Genomic DNA, 25,186 nt, shown 5'->3' on the forward strand with positions numbered 1-25,186 from the left:
ACCAAAAATTACCTTGGTGCTCATTCATCCTTCAAGACCTCTTTTAGAGCTCTGGAACACCTGCCTTCTGTACCTTGCCCCAGCAGAATCAGTCACTCAGGTTTCCTTGATCCTGCAGTCCAATTACAGCATTTTCTACACCTAACTTGGTTTCTCCCTCTTGGCTAAGAGCCCTTCAACAATAGAACATTTTGCATCCCAACTCTTACAAGACAGTGTCTGGCACCGAGTTGTTACTCAGTAACTGTTGAATGAGTGAGTGAGTGAGTGAATGAATTCCTGTTTTACTAAGGTGCATGCATACACATTCCATCTTAAATACTGGTGAGTTGAAGAGTGTAAAGGCAATATGGAGATGACATGAATTGCCAACATCACACCCTGAATCATTGATGCTTAAGGTAAAACAGACACCCGGTATACCAGATGTCTCCATCTAAACATTAATTGTTCTGTGTGCCTAGACACTGACTTGCATTCTGTTCTCTTTCATTTTAATTCCAAATTTAAGTTGTACCTGAGTATCTCTGTGATAGAGGAAGTAAAAGGGATTAAGTGATACCAGAATTTCCCAAAATACATTCCTAAAAAAATGGAAGCTGTGGATTGTTCATAGGCATCACACACAAGAAAAGGGTCTTGTGGTCTTATAACTTTGGGAAACAACGTTACATAGATTTCTTTACCTCAAGACCTCTCTGTAGGCATTCTCGGAAGTAGAAGGAAAGATCAGTTAGGCAATGGTAGAGAATTAAAAGAGCAATCAGGTCTTGCCTCAGTTGTAGTCATCCCAGCCTCTCTCTGCCAGGGAAAACTCAAAGGCAGGATGGCAAACAGTATGCCAAGATCCTAGCCCCTTTCCCTACAAATCTCCTCAGTCCCACATCTGTGTAAGCCCCTGCCCCCACCCACCCACCATGCTGATGAGATCAGCCTTCATTACTTCTCTTCTAGAGCCAGGAAGCAAGGTAATGTGTGGGAAGTGATAGCTGCAAGGTAATGTGTGGGAAGTGATAACAACTTTGGAGTTAAAGCCATTCAACGGGAAAATTTGTTAAAAGACCAAGACATTGTAAAGCTGAAACACTTGAGTCTATTAAGCTCCCTGCTTCTTAGAACATTTTGTTACCAGGGAATGTTTTAAGGAGGGAAAACATTGAACTATCACAGCACCATCAGATACCAAAGCCTGGTACAAAGAACAACATTTTACAAGACATCTGTCTCTGCCACTCAAGAGACTTCTGAAAAGTTCTGCTTCTCTTTTCTCCCCCTCTCTCCTAGCCCAACATCAACCCTCAACCCCCCTCACCCCTAGACATACTCTATACCTTTCTCTCCTCCTCCTCCTCCCTGTTTTCCTCTTCATCCTCCTTCTCTCTCTACCTTACACACACACACACACAAACACACACACGCACATTCATAGCCCATGTTTTCACAGACACTATTGGAATGACACAGTGAGCTAGACCATCCAACGTTATTCAACCCTCTTTGGTAAGAAGGAGGCTAATTAAGTGACTAGAGGTTTAGACATTCACTGTTTATTAGGTCCAAACTCCAGAGAGCCTGGAGCATTCTCCTAAACAAACATTACCCTTTCATGGATTCTTATTCCAAGTCCAAATGAGATGGAGTGTTTAAGGAGAAACAGTATCTTTTCACAAACATGAAGAAAGGAGTATGAGGGGAGAATGTGATTGTCAATAGAGGTAGAGGGGAAAAGCTATGTGCCTGTCACAGAAAGACTGATGCAAGCCGTGTATCTGTTGGCAGCTAATGTCCATTAGTGATCGTCAGTAATTTAGACTAGCAATGTTAACACATTTGTGGTCAGCCCAATGGTTTGTTTAACTGTCTTCACTAGGAATACATCCGTCAAGAGACTGTTTTTTAAACAATAGTTAGCCTTCTAAACAAGAGTAACGACAAACTCAAATATCTCCTTGCCAATCTTAACACTGTTATACTATACCAGGAGGCACTTTACAAGATAGAAATCACCTGTTAAATAAGCAACAGCATTAACATAGACACAGTTTTCTAGTTTGTAGATATTAAGGGGATGTTAGTGATTAGCCACAACTTATGAGAAAGCTACTTTTGTCTTGGTAGGCAGAGGAATGGAAGCTTTTTAAAAATCTGCCTTTTTATTTTGCTTCTGTTTTAAGTAAATGAAAGTTGTGCTGGAAAAGCGAGTTTTGAGCCCAACATCAAACATTAATGCTGCTATTGCTTTCACAAGCAACTGGGGAGCCACCATCCAAGCCTCAGCAATGCTGAAGAAAAGGACCTCATCTAAGTTCTGAATGAGAAGCAAATCCCGCTGTGGGAGACCATTGGTCCTGAGTGACTCTGAGCCTAAGCCTCCAACTTCCTGCCCCTCCTTTTCTACTGTGGGCTCACAGACTCTGATGTTGGTGAAATGTTCTTTTCCTTGGCTTAGATTAGGCACCTGGTGTCCTGAAAGAGGTCACTGGTTTTCCTGAGGATATCCAAGGAGGTTGGCTCACCAGTGACTTACCACAGGCCAAATTTGAGGTTAATTAACCATCAGTCGTTGTCAGTGGGGCCAAATGTTATTCAGACATTCAGAGAAAAGAGACTTGGTCCAGCTTTGGGTAATGGCCCTCATCAACATTCCTTCCTATCCTAGTTCCAAACCAATATATCTTTAGCTGCACTGGGAGGTTGAAAATGATCAGAAATAGCTGGTTTGTCATTTATGTCACTCTACATTTGAAGAGGCTTCTTGATATGGTAACCTATTTATTAGATATATATGATATCTGAATCAAAATCTTTTTTCACTAAAACTGACCATCTCCTCATGAAAAGGTACATTTATTGATCTTTGGGGAAACACCCTATTCAGAGTGAGTATGAAAAAGGTGTTTGGTGGGAGATGAAGGGATACAGACATTGGCCATCTGGGGACCAGACTTTCTGGCCAGAACTTGTCTGAGGAACAGAGAGATGTATATGCACTACTTTTGCTGTCTCACTTTGCAGACCTCAGTGACCAACTCCTTGAAGTGGTGGGGCTAGAAGGAGCCATGGAGATGGGGCAGATCTACACCGGCCTGAAGAGTGCAGGCAGGAGGCTGGCCCAGTGCTCCTCTGTCACCATCAGGTATGCCTCTTTGTCACCAAACAGCCTCTGCATCTCCCCATCTCCCTACACATTCGTGCAGACAACTAAGAAGCCATCTTTGGATTTGAGGGCAGGGAGAGTGCAGCACAAAAGCTTGATGATGTTTGTAAAGAACGTCTTTGTAGACCATTTCCCAAACAGGATGTAATGCGCCCATCTAAAACATCAACTGGAGGACCCGCCACAACCAGTTTGCTGTTCTATTAAACTGACCTGGTGAAGTTCTCTAAACAGGAGTATAAGATTAAATGGTCCAGAGACCAAAGGTCCAACTCCTTGGCATTTTTATATTTGCAAATTAAAATGTTAGATAGATGGCAGAGGGATGCCAGAGGGAACACTGATGAAAAAACGATGTCTCTGCTCTGCTCTGCTCTTTCTCAGACAGTGACCTGAGAAATGCTATTTCCTATATGTCTTTGTATGCTAAGCCATCAACATCAGCAAAACTGGCATAATTGACAGAGAGGATGACAACTCTAGGATATGGACCACACAGGTTAGCCACTGCAGGCTCCTGGAAGAGATGACGTCTAATCGAGAGGATCCTCTGATTTCAGTTGCCTCTGATTAATGAATGCAGCTCATCACACTTTGTCTGAGATTCTTCTCCCACCTGATTATGTCAGAAGTCTTTATTCCTTTCCTTTTTCACTGAATTACTATGGACCAAATCTATTAACACGCCTTGGGGATCGCCTAGAGGAGTCCACAGGATGCTGGGTTTCCCAAAGGTATTTGACCACAGAATCCTTTTCTCCCATGGGCAAGTATTATCAGAGCACATTGGAAGAAACTCTGCCCTTGGCACTACATTGCATTCCTCAGAAAGGTCCCCACAGCAGATTCCCTGAGGTCTCTTAGCTGAAGGTCTGCTCCATTGACCCCTTTTCTTCATTTCCTCTTTTTGTTTTCTGTCTTTTCTATTCTCCAAAGCTTTGCTCTCCTTTCTTTCTGAGCTGTTGTCCTGATGCAGTCCCTGTTTTCCAGATTAATTCTTGAGTCCTGTCCATTCTCCAGGACTCTAATACTGAGTAGGTCTAGTCTGTTAACACATCTAAGCCATAACTTATGAAAACCACAGAGAACAGAATATCCTGATCCTTGAGGAATCCAAAAGCCATATATAAGGAGGAGGACTTTTTCTTCACATTCAGTAGCTCTATTTCCAAATAGAAACAGAGGGGGTGAGCCAGGAGCCCCATCCTCCTGGCCATTTCCTGAATACCATCCCCAGCCTCAAGAATCAAAATGCCACTCTTTACTCTTGTTTTTGTTAGTAGATTTATTGTTTTTATTATTAAATACCCTCAGGGTTGATCAGAGAATCATCACATCAGAAGACAGCTTTTCCCTCCCATTTTATAATTTCAAGAACAGAATAGTTGCCAAACCCAGGTGAGGGCTTCCATGTCAATGGGTGATAACTGTTCCCTGCTCACCCAGACCAGAGGCCTCCAAAAGAGCCTGCCTTTTCTTCCAAAGGCAACGTAGTATGAATTCATAACTCTTCTGCAGAGGGACATCAGAAAACTTCATCTCTCTCCTTTTAAAATCTATGGCAGGGTGTGGTGGCTCACACCTTTAATCCCAACACTTTGGGAAGCTGAGGAAGGAAGATTGCTTGAGGCCAGGAGTTCAAGACCAATGGGGGCAACATAGCAAGACCCCCTTCTACAAAAGATTTTTAAATTAACCAGGTGTGGTGATGTGCACCTGTAGTCCTAGCTATTCAGGAGGCCGAGGTAGGAGGATTGCTTGAGCCCAAGAGGTCAAGGCTGTAGTGAGCTATGATCACATGACGGTACTCCAGCCTGAGAAACAGAGTGACACTCTGTCGCTTTTTAAAAAATCCATATACCAAGGCCAGAAAAGCCTTGTCTCAAGCAAGAAGGCAACACTTTTACCTCTCCTCTGGGGAGAGTATTCCTGGATGACCCCGTTTCCCAGGTAAGCCAGGCCCACAATCCATGCAACCCCAGAGTGTACTTGTTCAGGAGATTTTTTGAAAGAATTGAGGTTGGGCCGGGCGCGGTGGCTCACGCCTATAATCCCAGCACTTTGGGAGGACAAGGCGGGGCAGATCACGAGGTCAGGAAATCGAGACCATCCTGCCCAACACGGTGAAACCCCGTCTCCACTAAAAATACAAAAAAATTAGCTGGGCATGGTGGCAGGCACTTGTAGTCCCAGCTACTTGGGAGGCTGAGGCAGGAGAATGGCGTGAACCCAGGAGGCGGAGCTTGCAGTGAGCCAAGATGGCACCACTGCACTCCAGCCTGGGCGGCAGAGCGAGACTCCATCTCAAAAACAAAACAAAACAAAAAACAGGATTGAGGTTAGAATAGATTGCAAGGCAAGACACACTCAGACCTGAGCTGTATGTTGTATAAATTGGAGACATTACCTCATTGACATGATGCAACCTCTCACTCAACATAGAGACCAGGCCAGTTCCCCTTTCAGAGTGGAGTTTTTGGCATGCACTCCGGGCCTTCTAGCTGATTGTTTGAGGAGCATCTGCTCAGTGGTGGTGCTGCCATGCTCACTGGTCACTGTGTCCCAGACTTCTGTGGATTTCACTGCTCATCCACAGCAGTATTTCTCAAACTGGGGTCTGAGGACCAAGGCAGTAGAATCCCCCATAGTGCTTATTAAAACACAGACCTGGCCGAGCACGGTAGCTCACGCCTGTAATCCCAGCATTTTTGGGAGGCTGAGGCAGGCAGATCACCTGAGGTCGGGAGTTCGAGACCAGCTTGACCAACATGGAGAAACCCCGTCTCTACTAAAAATACAAAAAATTAGCCAGGTGTGGTGGTGCATGCCTGTAATCCCAGCTACTTGGGAGGCTGAAGCAGGAGAATTGCTTGAACCCGGTAGCGAGCCAAGATAGTGCCATTGCACTCCAGCCTGGGCAACAAGAGCAGAACTCCATCTCAAAAAAACAAAACAAAACAAAACACACACACACACACACACACACACACACACACACACAGAAACACAGACCACTGGGCCTGGCTCCAGACCTGCCAAGTTAGACTCCCTGAGGTGGTCTCAGAAATCTATTTTTAACAAGTTCTCCAAAAGAGTCTTAGAGAACCACTCTTAGGTGGGCAGATAAGGTTTTCCTACTTCTGTTTTCCTGGTGGGAACAACCTTGATTCTCTCACTTGTAAAAGCTCACTGTGTTCTCTTGGTGTTCTGGGTTCCAGGACAAACAAGCTGCTGCCAATGCAAGTGGATGGAGAACCCTGGATGCAGCCATGTTGCACGGTGAGTCTTGCCAATCTTTGAGACGGGGATGAGCAGCCTTATTTTTGAGCTCTTTTGGGCACTGACTTAATATGAAATCACTGAATCTCAGAGTTGCAGGGATCGTGGAAGACTATCTAGTGCAACCCCTCTTCCACTTTGTTTATCCACCCACTCATTTACCTACCAGCTCCTATCAAACACCTGCTATATGCCAGACACTGTGAGGCACCGGCCACAAAACTGAATGAGACATAGAACTGACTTCGAGGAGTTCACAGTTCTAGTCAGTGAATTCTGAGACTTCGCCTACTGTATCCTGGACAGCCTCAGCTTGAATCATGTCAATGGCAAGGAATTTAGTACCTCAAGAGGAAGACTGTTCTGCTGATGAACAAGTCAAATTGCTTCCTTATGTGGAAGCCAAATCTACACACTTACCTTACCTAGAATTTGGTAGGGTAGCTCCTCTGACTGCTGGAGCTCCCGGGAGAAAATTCCTCGCAGAGCACAGACATGCCTCCCAACCAGTGCACCCACAGCCCTGATAACCTACTTGAAAATTCCACTGAATGAGTCAACACACGGGTTATCTATTTTGTTTATGGCACTATCACCCAGAACGTAGAACAGTGCCTGGTTTGTAACAGTTGCACAATAATATATGTCAAATGATGAATAAAAGATTGAACAAATGAACCAACAAAAATAGAGTATCTCCATTCCCAGACTTACTGTATTCGTTAGCTCTCCTTTTAACACCAGTACCGGAGCCATGCATCCTTCCTTCTTAGAGTTTGTCCTCAGTTAGAAAAGCAGCTAGAATTTCTGTGGTGAAGAGCAATCATTGTTCTGGTTTTCAGGGCCTCTGCTGGGATACTACATGTGTAATACCCTCAATAAGATTGCAGCTATGCAAATTTCAAAAGATAAAGTGGAGTTTCTAAGCTTCCTCACTCTAGTGGAGTATTCAGATACTTTGATCACCTGCTATTTTGAGCCCTTTAGAACATCAAGTTGTCTTCTACTAGAGAGAGGGTTTCCTGAACCTGCTGAGAAAAGGTAGCATCTTCTATAAAGGTTATCAAAAACAGAAATTTCTCTGCAAAAATCTTACCTCGATCTTATGAAGACTAAGAAAAAAATGAAAACACACTCTATCAAATAATGGCTTTCCACCCTGCTGAAGTTAGGACGGACGGAGGGAGTTTCTACTGTTTATCATTTGATGGAACTGAATTGAGAAGAATCTATCCAAGCTCCTCCTATCTCCGACCCCCCTACAAAAAAAAAGGTGGAAGAAATCAAATGCTGTCCTACCTGGTTCAGTCCTAGCTGAAAACTGGATTGCTATTCCTATAAATTCAAGCACTGGATTTTGAAGTAGCTAAATACTTCTCCCTATGCCCACACCCACCCTTCCTCCACACCAGCCTTTAGAGATTGCAACTCACTATGAAAAAATTTGTGAACCAATGATTTCATAGTGTGAGGTCCAGAAATCCATATGTAAAGGTATATTCATCTGCTTTGACTGCCATAATAGAATACCACAGACTGACAGCTTAAACAACAGAAATTATTTTCTCACAGTTCTGGAGGCTGACAACACAAGACCAAGGTGCCAGAAGGGCTGGTTTCTGGGGAAGCCTCTCTTCCTGACTTCCAATGGCCGCCTTCTTGTTATATCGTCACATGGCTTTTCCTCTGTGTTTGCACACTCCTTTCTCTTCTTAAAGGAACACCAGTTCTAATGGATTAGGGCCCCACCCTTGTGACCTCATTTAACCTTAATTACCTCCTTGAAGGCCCTATATACAGATATAGTCACATTGGGGGTTAGGGATTCAACATATGAATTTGGGGGAACACAATTTAGTCCATAACAGAAGGTAACAGAAAATCATTCTTAAACTTGCAAGGGTTAAAACCCATGTACCTCTTGTTGAAACATCTTCTTGAAGGTATACACCAACTAAGAAGTGATTCAAAATTAAAGCCTTAAGAATGGACTATCGCAGCCCAAAAGAACTTTTGGTAAAAATGGAAACCACTGAAATTAGAATGAAGTTTCCAAAAACCTGCTAAATATGGTTATGCAACTAAATGCTAATGGCAAAAATCATTCTTTGAAAGTGAAGACATATCATGTGAACATTAATAACCTGTATCCCAAACCTAAGATTATGTTAACAAAGGCCAAAAACGCAGGAGACACTGCTGAAGGAATAGTAAAGATACGTGAAGTTTCTCATTGTCTCTCTTCACTTTGATGATAAAACATATAAATCAGAAGACAATTTTAATAGGTAGACAATCACTAGTGAAACTAAAAATAGGGCGCACGCCTTTCAAATCTGGAAGAATTCAAAATATATAAACTCTATTAATGTAGCACAGGATAGAAAGCAAAAAATGAGCCAACATTTAAACATTTTTTGAATCAAGTCAAATGATGTTAAGACTATATATACACACACACACATATATATACACATATACATATATATACACACATATATTACACATATATAAAAGAAAAATAGATGAGTTAAAGTTCCCTATTAAAAGACCAATACTCTCATATTGAGTTAAAAATGAAAATCCAAGTATATGCTGCTTACAAAAGATACATCTAAAATGAAAGGTTATACGTATGTATATATAATGTATATCTTCTTATTTTATCCTTTATCAGGTACAGAGAAATTAAAAGGAAGAAATAGTAATGTTAATTGTGCTAATTTTAGACAAACTAACCTTCCCATGTGCCTAAAGCATAAAGCAGAATAAGTAAATGCATTTTTTATTTGATAAAAAGTACACTCAATTATGAGATATAGTGGTCATAAAATGTTAGATATTTAATAACAGAATAAAAATATATACTGTGAAAAAATATCAATATATATTCTGAGAAAAGGTTGATATAGAAGAAGTTGACAGACAGATATTGAGAAGCTTTAAAATATTTGTTTCCATCTTTGAGGCTCAGTAGCCAAAAAAAAAAAAAAAAAAAAAAAAAAAAAGGCTTGGATGAAATAACTCTATAACTCATAAAGAAATTAAATATCATATTTGTTCAAGCATTCATATTTACTAAAATAGATCAGAAACTAGTTTACAAGGCAAAAAGCACCATAAAACCCAGTTGCAGAAATTATAAAGGTCATTTTCTTTGACCACAAAGTAATAAAACTAGAAATTACTAATAGAAGATTAAGTGAATAAACAAAATTTAGTCACTTGGAGACTTAAAAATTCTCCTAAACAAGAGATTTATGAGGAGATCAAAGCCACCATGGTTGATTACTCAAAAAATTATAAAAATAAGAAGACTCCAGTTTAAAAATTATAGAATATAACCTAAACTATGTTTGGAAGTAAATTCAAAGCCTCATAATCTTCCATCATATAAAAAAGAAATAAAATGTAATGAATAATACTAAAATTAGAAGAGCAATAATAAAACAATCTTAGGAGAAGCAGAAGGAAGAAAATAATAAAGATAAAAGTAGAAATTAAATAATGAAAACAGGAAACTCTAGAACTAGTTCTTAAAATATGTCAAATGTTTGAAAACCTAATTTTTAAAAGAGAAAGGAATCAAAGATATTAAAATGTAAAAAACATAAATGTAATATAAATATAACTGTTTCCATGGCTTTATTTAAAGATAAAACAAGGCTGGGTGTGGTGGCTCACGCCTATAATCCCAGCACTATGGGAGGCTGAGGCACGAGGATTACCTTGAGGTCAGGAGTTTGAGACCAGCCTGACCAACATGGCTAAACTCCATCTGTACCAAAAATACAAAAATTAGCCAGGCATGGTGGCCCATCCCTGTAATTCCAGCTACTTGGGAGGCTGAGGCATGAGAATTGCTTGAACCCAGAGGCAGAGGTTGCAGTGAACCAAGATCACGCTACTGCACTCCAGCCTGGGTGATGGAGTGAGACTCTGTCTCAAAAAAAAAAAAAAAAAAAATTTTTATATATATATATATATGTATGTATATATATATAACAAAATACATAATCATCTTGATTCTAATGAACTTGAACATCTTAAGAAGATGAGTGAAAATCCTGGTAACCATTAATGAAATCAAATTATTTCGAAGAATTACATACTAAATGATCTTAAAACAGGTGGCCTTATTGGGGAGATCTTCCATACTACTAGGAAATACATACTTAGGTAAACTATTTCATAGTATAGACAATGATGGAAAGCTACTGAATCCATTTTGTGAAATGAAGACATGCAATAACCTAACAAAAATTACACTTAAAAATAGAAAACTATAGACCACTCCCAAATATAAATATGACATAAGAATTATAGTTAAAAGTATTGGAAGGTAGAATTGAACAATGTATTAAAAGAATCATTCACCCCTCTGAGCATATCAAAGGAACAAAAGAAAGTCTTCTAATATTACTTTAAATAGAAAAATTACATGATAAAATAGATGACCCAAAAGTATTCAATTACATTCAACATTTCTGATTTTTAAAGATAAAAACTCTTGAAAACTAAGATCAGAAGGCTTCTCCCCCACTAGTGAACACCTTTGTTAAATATATGTTAAACCATAACCGATATTTTACTTAATAGTAAAACACTAGAGGAATTTTCACTAAAATCATGAACAGACATGTACTTTTAACATTGGAAATTTTAGCCAATGCAATATATACTTGAAGCAGAAAAGAAATATAATTATTTAGAAAAGAGTCAAAACTGTCATTAGTTGTAGGTGGTAAGATTATGTACATTAAAAGCTAATAGAATAAACTGAAAATCTCAAAGGATAAATTACTTCAATAAAACCCTATAGGAAAATGGACAAATATTAGTAGTTTTCCTATATACTGGCAATAATCAATTCAAATAATATAATTAAAAGCTTGAAATATCATTATATAAGCAACAAAAGACATAAAATACTAAACTGAACTGTGTAAAATAAAGATGACTATAAGATTTAACCAATAAAGAAAAAAAAAAGGATTTAACACAGAACATCCCACGTTCCTGAACAGGGATTCCCAAATTCCAATGCAATTGTTTTTTTAACTCTACAAACAATGCAATTTCTAGGATGTTTTATAAAAGAATGCTGAGAAATAACTTCTCACAAGATATTAAAATAATTATAAAGCCACAATAATTTGAGTAACATGCTATTGGCATGATATTGAATAGATAAATCAATAGTACAGAAGCAAGCCTTGAGAAACCCTAGTATACATAAAAACTAATGAAGGAAAGACAAAGATTATAAACTAATTAGATAGGAATGAACAGTTTAGTATACAATATCCAAGAAATTGCGTTTCAGAAAATGTCATTATATAGAACCTCTCACCTCAAACTATATTCCAAAAACAAAACCAAAACAAAAAAACCCCTCCAATTCAATTACAGAATTAAATGTTCCTAGCTACCAGAAAAAAGTAGATGATCATAATTACACTGTGGGCAGGGATTTTCTAAGGAAAAAGTGGCATATTTGACTATTAACCAATTTTAATTTCTACAAGTCAAAAAATCAATATGGAATTTTTAAAAGACTAAGGACAAGATGTTTGCAAGCGCTATTCCAAAGATCAGGTTAATTCTCACAAGGTATAAAAAAAGAGCTATTAGAATCCAGTGGAAAAAAAATACTAACAATGCAAGAGTGAACAGAGAATTCATAGAAGTAGTACCATGGGCTAATAAATCTATGAAATAATATTTAATATCACAAGTTTTTTAAAAAGGACTAAAAGATTTTTGAATTAAAACAGTGAGAAAGCTATGCCATGTTTCACTTACCAATGAGCACAGCTTTTTTGTTTGTCTTAATATTCATTGCTGTCAAAGGTATGGGGAGACCAGTACACTCATACAGTGAGGCAAGAGCATCGACAGTTACAGCCATTCTGAAAAGCATGCAGACCCATGTATCAAGAACTGTTGTTATAAATATCAATATACATTGATCTAGTTCATTTACTTTCACTTTTAAAAATTGTTCATATACTTCTAGGAATTTATTCTAAGTAAAATACAGATTACCAGAAATACAGAGAGATTGATATATAAAAATGTCACGTCTATATTACTCATCATTGCAAAAAGTTGGAAATTTCCTAAAAATTTCCTTAAAAAGCCTAACATTTAGGGAAAGGTTTCAGCTGGGCACAGTGGCTCACGCCTGTAATCCCAGTACTTTGGGAGGCCGAGGCAGGTGGATGACAAGGTCAGGAGTTCAAAACCAGCCTGGCCAACATAGTGAAACCCCATCTCTACTGAAGATACAAAAAATTAGCCAGGCATGGTGGTGGGCACCTGTAATCCCAGCTACTCAGGAGGCTGAGGTGGGAGAATCACTTGAACCCTGGAGGTGGAGGTTACAGTGAGCAGAGATCGTGCCACTGCACTCCAGCCTGGGCGATAGTGCAAGACTCCATCTCAAAACAAAAACAAAACAAAACAAAACAAAAACAAAAACAAAACAAAACAGAAGCCCATATTTGTTTATATATGTATATACAAAAGTATATATATATTTATTAAGAAAACTTGTCTCATTATTGTAACACTGTAAGATGATCTTTCATGCTTCACCATCACAGTTAGGTGGCATAGTTTGAGCCTCAAAATTCAGAATCTTCTCCCAGAGTTAGATGATAGCAAAATCTCAAAGTCAAAGATGATCCTAGTTATCTAGTCTGGTGATTCTCAGACTTGAGTATGCATCTAAACAACCTACAGGGGTTCTGAAACACATATTGCTGGGCCACATCCCAGATTTTCTGGTTCAGTAAGTCTGGATGCCAGAGAGTTTTCATTTCTCACAAGTTCCAAGGTGATGCTGATGCTGCTGGCCTATGAGCCACACTTTGAGAACCAATGATGTAGTTGAACTTCCCAACTCATCAATAAATCAAAATCTGATTCATTGTCCAGTTACATTCTTTTATTTTTTTGAGTTTGTTTGTTTGTTTGTTTGTTTGTTTGTTTTGAGACAGAGTCTCACTTTGTTGCCCAGGCTGGAGTGCCATGGCGCAATCTCGGCTCACTGCAACCAGTGCCTCTCAGGTTCAAGTGACTCTCCTGCCTTGGCCTCCCAAGTAGCTGGGATTCCAGGCGCCCACTACCACACCTGGCTAATTTCTGTACTTTTTAGTAGAGACGGGATTTCACCATGTTGGCGAGGCTGGTCTCGAACTCCTGACCTCAGGTGATCTGCCTACCTCGGCCTCCCAAAGTGCCAGGATTACAGGTGTGAGCCACCGCGCCTGGCCTTGTCCAGTCACATTCAAAGGCCTCTGATGGCAGGAAACACTGTCATGAAGCAGAGCATTCTAGGATCTTGGAGGGCCCAGAAACAGCTAAGACCTGAAAACCATGGAAACCTTCCCCCCTCCCTTAGGCTCACTTTAAGCAGATTCCTGCTTAAAGCATAGTTTTCTTTAACTTTTAAAATATCACAGAGACTATTTGAGACCTTTCAGATTTGTGCCTTTCTATGCATCTCCAGTTAAAATTACAGCAGATCTCAGACACTTTTCTTTTTTGTTGTCTTGTTGTTGAGACAAGGTCTCACTTTGTCACCCAGGCTGGAGTGCAGTGGCGAGAACATGGCCCACTGCCGCCTCGACCTCCCAGGCTCAAGCAATCCTCTCACCTCAGCCTTCCAAGTAGCTAAGGGTGCCCCTTCACTTCTAGCTAATTTTTGTATTTTTTGTAGAGACGAAGTTTCACCATGTTCCCCAGGCTGGTCTTGAACTTCTGCGCTCAAGCGATCTGCCCACCTGGGCTTCTCAAAGTACTGGGATTACAGGTGTGAGCCACCGTGCCTGACCCCTCAGACACCTTTCAAATGGTTTGGGAAGGGTTCACACTTAAAGTTATTGGCCATTTTACTAGGCATCATCTGAATTACTCGCCCTGAGAAGTCCCTCAATCTCTTGCTTCTCTTGAAGTAATAAAAATGTGTTGGTTTGCAGAAAACAGCCCCCAAACAAAGTCAATTGCCAGCACTAGTGAAGTTCACATTTTTATTCTATTTTAAAGGGGAAATTACATGCTGCAGTAGTTTTGTGAACTTCGAACTATCATGCAAGAGTCTAGTGTATCAATTCTCTCTGTGATCGAGCAGAAAACTATGCACTAAGCTCCTGATCTTAGTACGTGGCCAGGTGCTGTCAGTGTTGTGAATAGTTTTTAAGAAAATCATAGAGACTTTAGTTAATTGCCTGACTTACCCAATTACCAAAGAAGCTTGGGTGCTAACTACAGAAATGTGGGATGACCTCTTTCTATCAGGGATTGAAAAGGCAGGCTTAGCCACATCCAACTACCTCCTAAAATAGGATCATAACTATTTTACCTGCTAGCCCCTAATTTAAGGGTAAGGGACTGATATCTCTTTGACTGGAAATGAGGATATGATTTCATACTTCTTTCGGTTCTATAGTAATAGAATCCACAAAGCTGCCCAAAATATTATGTTACCCAGGAGCCCCAAACTCCTACCCTATCAAGACCTTTGTCAGAGCTGCTGAAAAACATGCAGGAGAGATTTGAGTTTTACTTCCTCTTCTGTGCCCTAGAGGTACTAACTAGTGAATAAATAGCTCAGCTAAAGGGAGAAAAAAGAGAAGCGAGGGTCCTGTATCATCTTAAAAAAAAAAAAACAAGGCCGGGCACGGTGGCTCATGCCTATAATCCCAGCACTTTGGGAGGCCGACGTGGGCGGATCATGAGATCAGGAGTTCAAGACCATCCTGACCGATGTGGTGAAACCCCGTCTCTACTAAAAAATACAAAAATTAGCCAGGCATGGTGGCAAGTGCCTGTAGTCCTAGCTACTCAGGAGGCTGAGTCAGGAGAGTCGCTTGAACCTGGGAGGCAGAGGTTGCAATGAGCCGAGATTACGCCACTGCACTCCACCCTAGGCAATAGAGTAAGACTCTATCTAAAAAAAAAAGGGGGGGTGCTCTACCAGCAGGAAAGGTAGGCACCAGCTACCAACCTCTGCCTCAAACATAGCCATCTCCACTGCCAGCATGTACAGCTTATCAGTCAGTACTTCCACAATGTGTTGTACCCTGAACAGGCACTGCACTGGCTCAGAGAGTACCATGGTGAAGAAGCTGAAGTCCTTCCCCTCATGGGCATGGGAGATCAGGACTGAGAGATGGCTGACCACCGGGGAACATGCCACAAAGAATGCTACATTGCATGCCACAGATAATTGCTGTCCGAGTCTCCAGTCTGCAGCCTATGCCTCACTTCTGTGCATTCTAGGATAAACATAATGCCCACAATAAGACACACAGCACAAAATGATGTTGATGCATTTTCGGTTTTCTCCTCTGATGACTATCACAAAACAGTGACTCTCTCCCCTTTTAGGTCTCCAGGCTGGTGGAAGCCAACATAAGGGTCATTTTCAGCTTTTAGCACCAGTTTATGCTAATTGTCCACAGTGTCTTTTGGTCCCATCCTTCCTTTCCATTTCCTGGAGCCCTTTATTTTAATTTTAATTTTTTGAGATGGAGTCTCTCTCTTGTCACCCAGGCTGGAGTGCAGTGGTGCGATCTTGGCTCACTGCAACCTCCGCCTCCCGGGTTCAAGTGATTCTTCTGCCTCAGCCTCCCAAGTAGCTAGGATTACAGGTGCCTGCCACCACCTCCAACTAATTTCTGTATTTTTAGTAGAGACGGAGTTTCACCATGTTGGCCAGGCTGGTCTCAAACTCCTGGCCTCAAGTGATCCACCCATCTCAGCCTCCCAAAGTGCAGTGATTACAGTTCCTGGAGCCCTTTCAATGTCAACCTGGCTTACAGTAGTACCCTCTTAGCCGGGCACTCACCACCCCAGCTCACCTTGACAACAGCTGTTAAATAATTTCCCTCAAACTCTTTTTTTTGTCATGTTATTCAGCAGTGTAGAATGCCATCTCTCACGCTTCCTCGTTTCTTCATGTGAACCCAGTCTTTCTGCCTCCCTTTAAAACCCCACACCAGCTGCCCCACCTGTGTCAATGACCACATTTCTCATAGTTTGCTCTGAACTCAACCTGCTCATCTGTGACTTCTCTACCCACGCCCTTTTCACCAACACATTTCCTTTCCTTCCTTCAAATTTTAAAATTCTTTCCTCCTTGTTCCCATCAGACTTTTCTCATTCCATGCCCACCTTGTTTTGGACGCCACTTGGTTTAGCCGAGATTAATTTAAACTCGTTGATGGTCTCTGTGTTCAAGAGTTCTTCTGTTGTTCCCTGTGGTCACACTGTCATTTCCTACAATGTGGTAAAAACCGCAAGAATGAATTCATAGGTTCTGTTTCTTTTGACCTCCATCTTTCTCTTTCTCTTTCTCCATAAGACAAGGATTTCACTAACTGTTACTTTCCATTTTACAGTTTACAGTGGGCTTTCATTGACAATCTATTATTTGATCTTTGTGAGGAAAATAAGACAAATGTTATCCTCCTCATTTGCAGTTCAGTAAGCACTGGCTCTGAAGATTCAATGATTCGTCTGAATTTTCACAGCAAAGAAGTGGAAGTGTCTGGACTCAAACCCAGGTCTTTGAATTCTAAGTGCTTCCTGTTCCCACATCATCATCCTACTCTGAGCGTTATCATACTTAATAAATATTGTGGATGGACTGATAATGTAGATTATTAAGGTTGCAAGGCCACACTCAAGTGGGAATTAACGATTTCAAAGTCATGACCTGAGGATAAGGTTGGGAAGAAAGGCAAAAATGAGAATACATCGGTGTCTTTCACTTCCAATTGACTTAAAGTTTACAGGAGAAAACACTTATAAACCCTAAAATTTGAAGAAAACAAAGTTTTAAAAAGAATTGAGGCTCTTCCCTAGAAGGCCAAGAAAAGAGGAAATACCTAAGGCACTCACTTGGGAACTCTCCACATGATGTTGCTTAGTCAGAGGTCAGACCAAAGTCGCGGTCACTTGATTGACAGCTCAGCACTGCCTTGGCAGGAATGACCAGGAGCAATGGAGGCTGGGAATCTGAAAAACTGGGCTCTAATTGTTCTGCTGCTCTGTTTGTGAACTTAGGCTAGTCTAACGGGCTCCTGCAGAGGGGTCGATTGAGTCCCTGAGGTCTCCTCTGGCTGTGACATTCTGAGAGTCTGTGAATACCAAGGACACGAGACAGGTGTGAGCTGATCACCACGTGGGAAGCTCACACCTGTCTCTCCAGTGCTTCCGCCCCTCACTCCCAGCAGTGCCAAACTCCAGGCCCAGTCAGGGTCAAGTTGCCAATTTTGAAGCCGTTCAAGGACAGTTGTCCTTCTGCGTGGGGCTCCTTCCAGCCTGAAGCTGGCCTTTCCTTTCTCTGTGGCTTACTCTCCCTTAGGCTACTGAGATTTGCATGCCACTAATTCATTTCTGCCTCTTTGCTTTTAGATTAAAATTACTCACAAGAACCAAGCGCCCATGATGATGGGGCCTCCCCAGAAGAGCAGCTTCTTCTCATTGAGGAGGAAGAGCCGTTCAAAAGACTAAACAGTGTGCCAAACACCAGCTAAACCAAGAGAGAAAACAAGAAACTATAATGCACACTCACACACACATTTATGTGCACACTCACATGCACACACACGCACACACACGCACACATACACACTCTTCTCTAACCAGTGGAAGCAAAGCCACCCTTCGGGAAGAAAACGTCACCTTGCCATAGATTCTATTTCAACAGTGGGTACACCCCTAACAGAGCCAGTGCCAACAAAACATTTTGAATGGACTTAGGGCCCGTGAGGGCTCATGCAGCAACCTCCACATTCCCACAGGCCTCGAGTAGAATTTTCTGAGACTGAAGAGAAATCCCCCTTTCTTTCTACCAGCCCTGCAAGTTTCCTCATGGACGCTTGCGAGGGGCAGGCTGCAGGTTTCCTGCCTATAGTGAGATCGGATGTGGCCAAGGGAAAGAGCTCTGGTTCCAGAGAATTTGCACAAAGGTCCCTCTGTACAGAGACAAAACAGCCTCCAGCTCTCAGAGCATAATCCTTGGCAGGGCTCAGCAGGCGCACGTTGGTTTCTTGGTCGTCCTTTGAGTGATAACTTCTCCCTCAGCCTGCTGAGGAGGCAGAAAGGCCGCGGAAGGCTGTATTTCCATTCCGGGGTTTCTGCACCATCAGTGGGCACTTGTTATGTTCCCGGAGCCTTCTCCTGGTGGCTGTATGTTTGTTTAGAGGTGGCTCCAAGAGCTCCCAGAGCTGCCTGCACAGCACACCTTAGATGTGGTATTTATTTTCTTAGTTCTGTGAACACCTGGGAGGGAAAGCAGAGAAACTGGGATTTATTTTTCAAATTGGTGTCATAATATTGTGTAAAAAGGGAAGAAAAAAAAAAAACCACCCCCAGCTTCTTTCTTTTTCAAGCCAAAGCGTGTTTCCTGTTTGAGTTCCAAGCCCTGGTGGCAGACTATTCCTGAAGGCAGAAAAGATGGGAAGGAAGGAACTTTGCTGGGGAAACCGGGAGATGGTTCCCTCCTGCTTCTTTGCACTCACCACTCCCAGAGTATGACCTGAAGGACCTTCTGATGGTCTTACGTGTGTATGTATATATATGTTTAGCCTATATATATTTATATATATAAATATTTATTTACTGACGGACTTTTCCTGATTGGAAAAAATAACAGAGGTAGTATGAGACAGAAAGTGGTAAGGAAAAAAAAGGTTCTTACTCCCCCACTCCACTGTTTCATTATCAGGACGCATCTCCCTGCGGTGATCACAAGGGTTAAGAGGAATGAAAGTAGCTCCCTACTTTCATGAAGAGACTGAGAGCTCCTATTCTGGATCTTCAAAACAAACATGAAAGACTTGCTGGGCTGGATTTACTCTGCCATTTGTCAGATAAGAAAATTGAGTCTCAGAAAAGTTCAGAGACTTTTCCATGGTGTCTTGGCTAATGCAGCTTGAGAGTAGGTGCCGTTACAAAGATATTTAATGGAGAAAAGAACCCATGCATCTCAGAGTAGGGTCATCTCCGGTCACTGAAAAGTGATTCCACTTGGATCCAGGTTGCCAGGGAGGAACAAACGTACAGCACATGCGTGGACGGGATATGCCCACACAAGAAAATGAGTGCCTCATGCTGCTTCCCAGAGGTTCTCTCTGGCCTGAATGGAAAAGAAGTTGGTCTGAGGTCAAAGGTACTAAACAGATCATCAGATTGAACTCTCCACATGTCACCTCATCATGGTCATCATAGTCTCTTAGTTTGGAAACAACCTTGGCTGCAGGGATGACCTCAGTGGAGAGTCGCAAGGAGGACTGAGGCATCTTCTGCAAGATACTGCCAGCCAGGACAGAGGGGTCTCAGCAGAGCTCAGTGGGCCTCATTCAGCAAGTGCCAGCATTACCATCCTTTCCCAAAGGCAAGGCCGCTCAGCGCTTCACTGGGCCTCCATCCCTCTCTGAGATTTCTCAGTGGAAACTTGGACCCATTTAATAGCACTCCACTGAGCTGCCTCTAATCTCCTTGCATTGGACAGGAGCTTTGGACAAGGAAGGGAATATTAAGATTGTGTGTACAAATGGCACTTAACTGTGAAGGACCATCTAGGAGCAAGATCTAAGACCATTCTGCTCAACCTAATAGTGCAGAATGCTGACTAAGGGGAAAACCAGGCCACCTGAAGTATATCTTTAATGATGGTATTCTTGGTGATGGGACCAACAAGCTCCAGAATTACTACAGGTACTATCTTGGAAGCCACTTGATTCTGAAACTGAGGCAGGTTCAGGTTTGGGGTCACTGATTCTAAGACATTTACAGAAGTTCAGGCATGTGTTTCAGTCAAGTTCCCCCAAGATTGAGACTATTGAGACATGGCACTATCAACAGGTGAAATTGATTCTCAGAGACTCACAAGTCTCATGAAGGGGCTGTGCAGAAAATGGCCCTTACCTGCTGTACCCTAGTGCACAGGACTTGCAATGTTGCTTGAGAGACATATCCCAAGTCCTTCTTAGAGGCATGGAGTATAACAACTTCAGTGGAATTGCACTTCCAATTTGGTAACCTTAGTAAATCTTGTGTTGTTTAATCGTGACTTGCAAATCATCCTTTAAACAATATGACTGTGGTTTCTTTTTGTGGAGTCCCTCATCATAGTGACCCTCATAACAACCTCTGAGGTTAGCCGAGAAGGTATTATTATCTCAATCTCAATGAGAAGAGGTTTAGTGGTTAGTCAGGGGAGAACCTAGTCCCTTATTTCTTATTCTGATTCTGGCCATGCTACAAACATGTTCTCACCTGCCCCCCATGCTTCTACCCCAATAGCAATAAAAACTGTAAAGCAGGAACTCTTTAGTACATTGTGTTGTCCCTAAACTGATGAGCTAGGAATTGTGTTCCATTATGGCTTAGTCTTTTTGGAGTTTCCCCAGTGTGTTGAGAGTGGAGATAGACCTAGTAGGATGATTATATTCAGGTCAGAGACCAGCTCCTCTCAAGAGAGTTCTTTCCACAGATGGAAAAGATACGTTAAAATTGCCAAATAAATTAGGAAATACTTGGCAGAACCTGGAAGAGCCTCCAGACTGGCGTTACATAACATGCATATACATTATACATATGCACATTATATAAGGTGACATAGTACTTAATGTGCTGTATATATTATGTAAATTACATATTTGTGAGTAATCATGATAAATATAGAGACCCACTAATCACTTTTTTACACATACTCAGTGACAGATTAGGAAGTTACTTTGCCAGAGAGTCTTAAAACTTACTCTCTTCTGCTGCTTTGGTTCCAACTCCTGCCAAAAATAATTGCATCAACTTTTCCCATCTCTAGCCCCCTCTTCTCTTGGCCAAAACTCTCAGTTACCTCCTGTCCCAGCTAGTCTGTGCCTTCCGTGCAACACTACACAATTGGGATCCACAAAAATAGAATCATGGGGATGGGAAGGATCTAGATGCTCAGATCCCCTATATGTCAGGCCTACACCTCAGCACTCCCAGGCAGGTGCATGCCTAATTCTAGTATTAAAAGAGGGGGAGTTGGGGGAAGGAGGAAGAGTCTACCAACCTTCCAAGGAAGGAAACTTCACAGTCTTCCTTGGCCACCAGCTCCAGGATCTAACAGTAATCAATCAAGAAATTATTTCAAATGTTCAGTCTGAGTCCCCACAGCATATCTGAAACCATAACTTCCTAAGATGTGTCTCCCAAAACACAAGTATCCATCAAATGTTTCATGAAAAAAAGAGTTCTGTGGTCAAGTGCTAAATCTTTTCTGGGAAGTACATAGAGAGTCTCTGAGAACTCCTAGTAAAGAACCATAGAGTCCTTTATTTGTCAACATCTATAGATTAGAAAACACTGCCTTCAGACCACCATTTATTTTGTTGTTGTTCTCAGTGGAGGTGGAAACAAGCAAGTAACCATCCTCTACAATAATATCTCAAAAAGTGCTATTTCTAGAACAAGAAGTCTCCATTCCTTTTTTTTTTTTTTTTTTTTTTTTGCTGGGGTAGGGGATGGAGTTTTGCTCTTGTTGTCCAGGCTGGAGTGCAATGGCGCAGTCTCAGCTAACTGCAACCTCTGCCTCCCCGGTTCAAGCGATTCTCCTGCCTCTCTTGAGTAGCTTGGATTACAGGCGTGTGCCACCATGCCCAGCTAATTTTTGTATTTTTAGTAGAGACGGGGTTTCACCATGTTGGCCAGGCTGGTCTCGAATTCCTGACCTCAGGTGACCCACCTGCCTCAGCTTCCCAAAGTGCTGGGATTACAGGCGTGAGCCACCGCACCCAGCCAAGTCTCCATTCTTAAGACACCTTTTCTTGTTTCTTTATGAGATTGTTTGTCTATTTTTATTGTTCCCCTCTACCCATCTTCAAGCAAGAATCAATGATCTAGGCCCTTTGTTTCCTGAGTTGGGAAGGGACTGGAAAGGGGATTGAAGAGAAGAAAAAATAAAAGGGTAGGCATGATAGCGGATAGAGATCAGACTTCATCTGTGTAACTCCAGAGAACAGAATCAGGTCTGAAAAACACAGTTGTAAACAGGTTAACTTCTATTCATTTTAATAACTGCTCCTGGAGCTGCTCTAATATGGAAAGGACTGCCATGTGCGGGAATAAACATGCACCTGCAGTTATAGGAAAAAGCTTTGACCTGGTTGGATGGGAAACCAACAGTAACTAATCTACCTTACCCCAAAAGCTATTTAAACTGTTTTCGTAGGCATTAATGTTAAATCAGTAAATCTATTAATTCCTTTTGAACGGCATTTCTTGGTGTCCCTTATTTTCTGAAAGAATGAAAAATGACTCCAAGAGCAATTTCTGGATTGGGAGTACTGACCATTTAGACCAGTCTTGGACATGGCAGGATTGACCTGACTCACTGGCACCCTCAGGGGTCGCTAATGGTGGTTGTGATTGCTCCTTAGTAGCTCTGAGAACTTAAAAAAATGGATTATAGTATTAAAGTCAAACAGATTTTGCCTTTCTACTGAGGTCCATATTAGCAGTTTGGAACTTCTAATCGTAAATATCAGACCTGTATCAGACTTGCAATAGCAAGGAAAAAGAAACTATCCTACATCTCAAATTCAAACAAGTTTTAAATAAAACAGGAGAGCAGAATTGTACAAACTTTCACATGGAGCCATTGAGTTTAGCTCAACTTGATGTTCTACCATATTAGAGTGCATCTTTCAACTTTCTGCTATAAAGAGAAAACAGGAAAGGGAGATAAGAAAGGAAACTCCCAGCCGGGTGCGGTGGCTCATGCCTGTAATCCCAGCACTTTAGAAGGCCGAGGTGGGCGGGTCACGAGGTCAGGAGTTCGAGACCAGCCTGAACAACATGGTGAAACTCCGTCTCTACTAAAAATACAAAAATTAGCTGGGCTTGGTGGTGCATGCCTGTAGTCCCAGCTACTCAGGAGGCTGAGGCAGGAGAATCGCTTGAACCCGAGAGTGGAAGGTTGCAGTAAGCCGCGATCGCGTTACTGCACTCCAACCTGGGTGACAGAGCAAGACTCTGTCTCAAAAAAAAAAAAAAGAAAAAAAAAAGAAAGGAAATTTCCATTCATTGCTTACTAGGCGCCAGGCACGGTGTCAAGGTCTTTTCATGTGCTTTCCCTTTTGATCTTCAGAACAGCCTAAGATATTGGCATTGTACTTTTTTACAGATATAGAAATTCATGCATAGAAAGGTGAAGTACTTTGTCCAACAGATAGCAAGTGATAGAACCAGGACTTGACACGGGTCTGTCTCATATGAAAATCTATGCTCAGCCAGGCGCAGTGGTTCACTCCTTCAATGCCAGCACTTTGGGAGGCCGAGGCGGGTGGATCACCTCAGTTCAGGAGTTTGAGAGCAGCCTGGCCAACATGGTGAAACCCCATCTCTACCAAAAATACAAAATTAGCCAGGTGTGGTGGCACACACCTGTAATCCTAGCTACTTGGGAGGCTGAGGCAGGAGAATCGCTTGAACTTGGGAGGCAGAGGTTGCAGTGAGCCAGGATCATGCCACTGCACTCCAGCCTGGGTGAAAGAATGAAAATCCCGTCTCAAAAAAGAAAGAAAGAGAGAGAGAGAGAGAGAGAAAAGAAAAAGAAAGAAAATCTACGCTTTTCCCACTATATTTTAGTGCCTTTAAAATTCTATTCTAATTGTTTCCAACCATACTAGTATTCTACTTGAAATAATATGACATTGACAAATTGATATCCCATCTGTTTAACCTCTGTATAGCTAGCTAATCATGTTCCTACTGAAGAACTTCCAGTGCTTGTTCATATTTAAACTCAATAGCTTCCATGGACAGCTGGATCCCAAAATCCTGGCAATCAAATCAGCAGCCATCCCTTCCTCAATCCTCAATGTCTTCATGTTCTAGCTGAATGCAACTCATTTCCCAGGACCTACACCTAATAGATTTTTTTGTTCAGCTCTGTGAGTGGGAGAGCAGCAAACAGCCTTCTCAGATTTAAATGCCATGGTCAACAGTGACTGGCCAGCAAAGGGAAGGAGCACTGGGGTTGCTGAAGGGAGCCTCCAGCAAGGAGGCTCTGTATGCAGTCCTCATTAGTGATAGGCGTGGGCTGGGCCATCTGTGTTCCACAGGAGAACAGAATAGCAAGCTGCCTTTCAGATGCCAAGAGATGCTATCTAATGGGAAGATCCAGAGAGCTCAAAAAGCAGAGAAGCATCTTTCCTCATAGGCATCTGTGTGGGAAACCAGGGGCACAGAAAACCAAGGGGTTTTGGAAATTAGCTACTTAACTTGCTAGGCGTTCTACCCTTGCTGCCACTTCATTCTTCATGTCCAAGGTGCAGGACGACAAGCAGAGCCTTGCAACCTCATCTGCGAACTAAACTCCCCTAGATAGAGCTGTGGTGAACCTTTGTAAGTCTGATATCTGTGCATGGAATAGCAGGTATATTATAGCAAGACATCAGAGTTTACGATTAAGCTTCCAAGTCTCCCAGGGGTCAGGAAACCCTGCAGGTAGAGGAGACGGCTTAATTGGATGCTCAATGCTGATTCCAGAGAAATCATCAGAAAACCTGGAGGACTACTCTAAATGGGTCAGATTAAGAAAATGCAATTTGGAACAAAGAGGATAACATCTAACTCAGTATCAAGCATGCAGTAGGTAATGAGTAGGTATTTGTCAAATGAATAAATGAATGAACAGCTAAAGTGGGTATCTGTACTTCTACTCTGGAATGGGTGGGGGCA

General features: G+C 41.7%; 1 protein-coding gene across 10 annotated transcripts in view; it reads left to right on the top strand.

Moving 5' to 3' along the window:
• DGKG (diacylglycerol kinase gamma) overlaps positions 1 to 25,186 on the top strand; it is a 227,318-nt gene that overhangs the window by 193,844 nt on the left and 8,288 nt on the right. For 7 of the 10 annotated variants that reach the window (XM_007971827.3, XM_073023374.1, XM_073023375.1 and 4 more), the window contains 3 exons: positions 3,016 to 3,136; positions 6,376 to 6,436; positions 17,864 to 24,023. In XM_007971827.3, the coding sequence (XP_007970018.3) occupies positions 3,016 to 3,136; positions 6,376 to 6,436; positions 17,864 to 17,962 (281 nt within the window). In that variant the 3' untranslated portion in view covers positions 17,963 to 24,023. Of the gene's footprint in view, positions 1 to 3,015; positions 3,137 to 6,375; positions 6,437 to 6,605; positions 10,355 to 17,863; positions 24,024 to 25,186 lie in introns of those variants that run through there. The other 3 variants (XR_012095538.1, XM_073023373.1, XM_037988478.2) reach the window with 2 other exon arrangements.

Source organism: Chlorocebus sabaeus, chromosome 15, assembly GCF_047675955.1.
Source record: "Chlorocebus sabaeus isolate Y175 chromosome 15, mChlSab1.0.hap1, whole genome shotgun sequence".
NCBI lineage: Eukaryota > Metazoa > Chordata > Mammalia > Primates > Cercopithecidae > Chlorocebus > Chlorocebus sabaeus.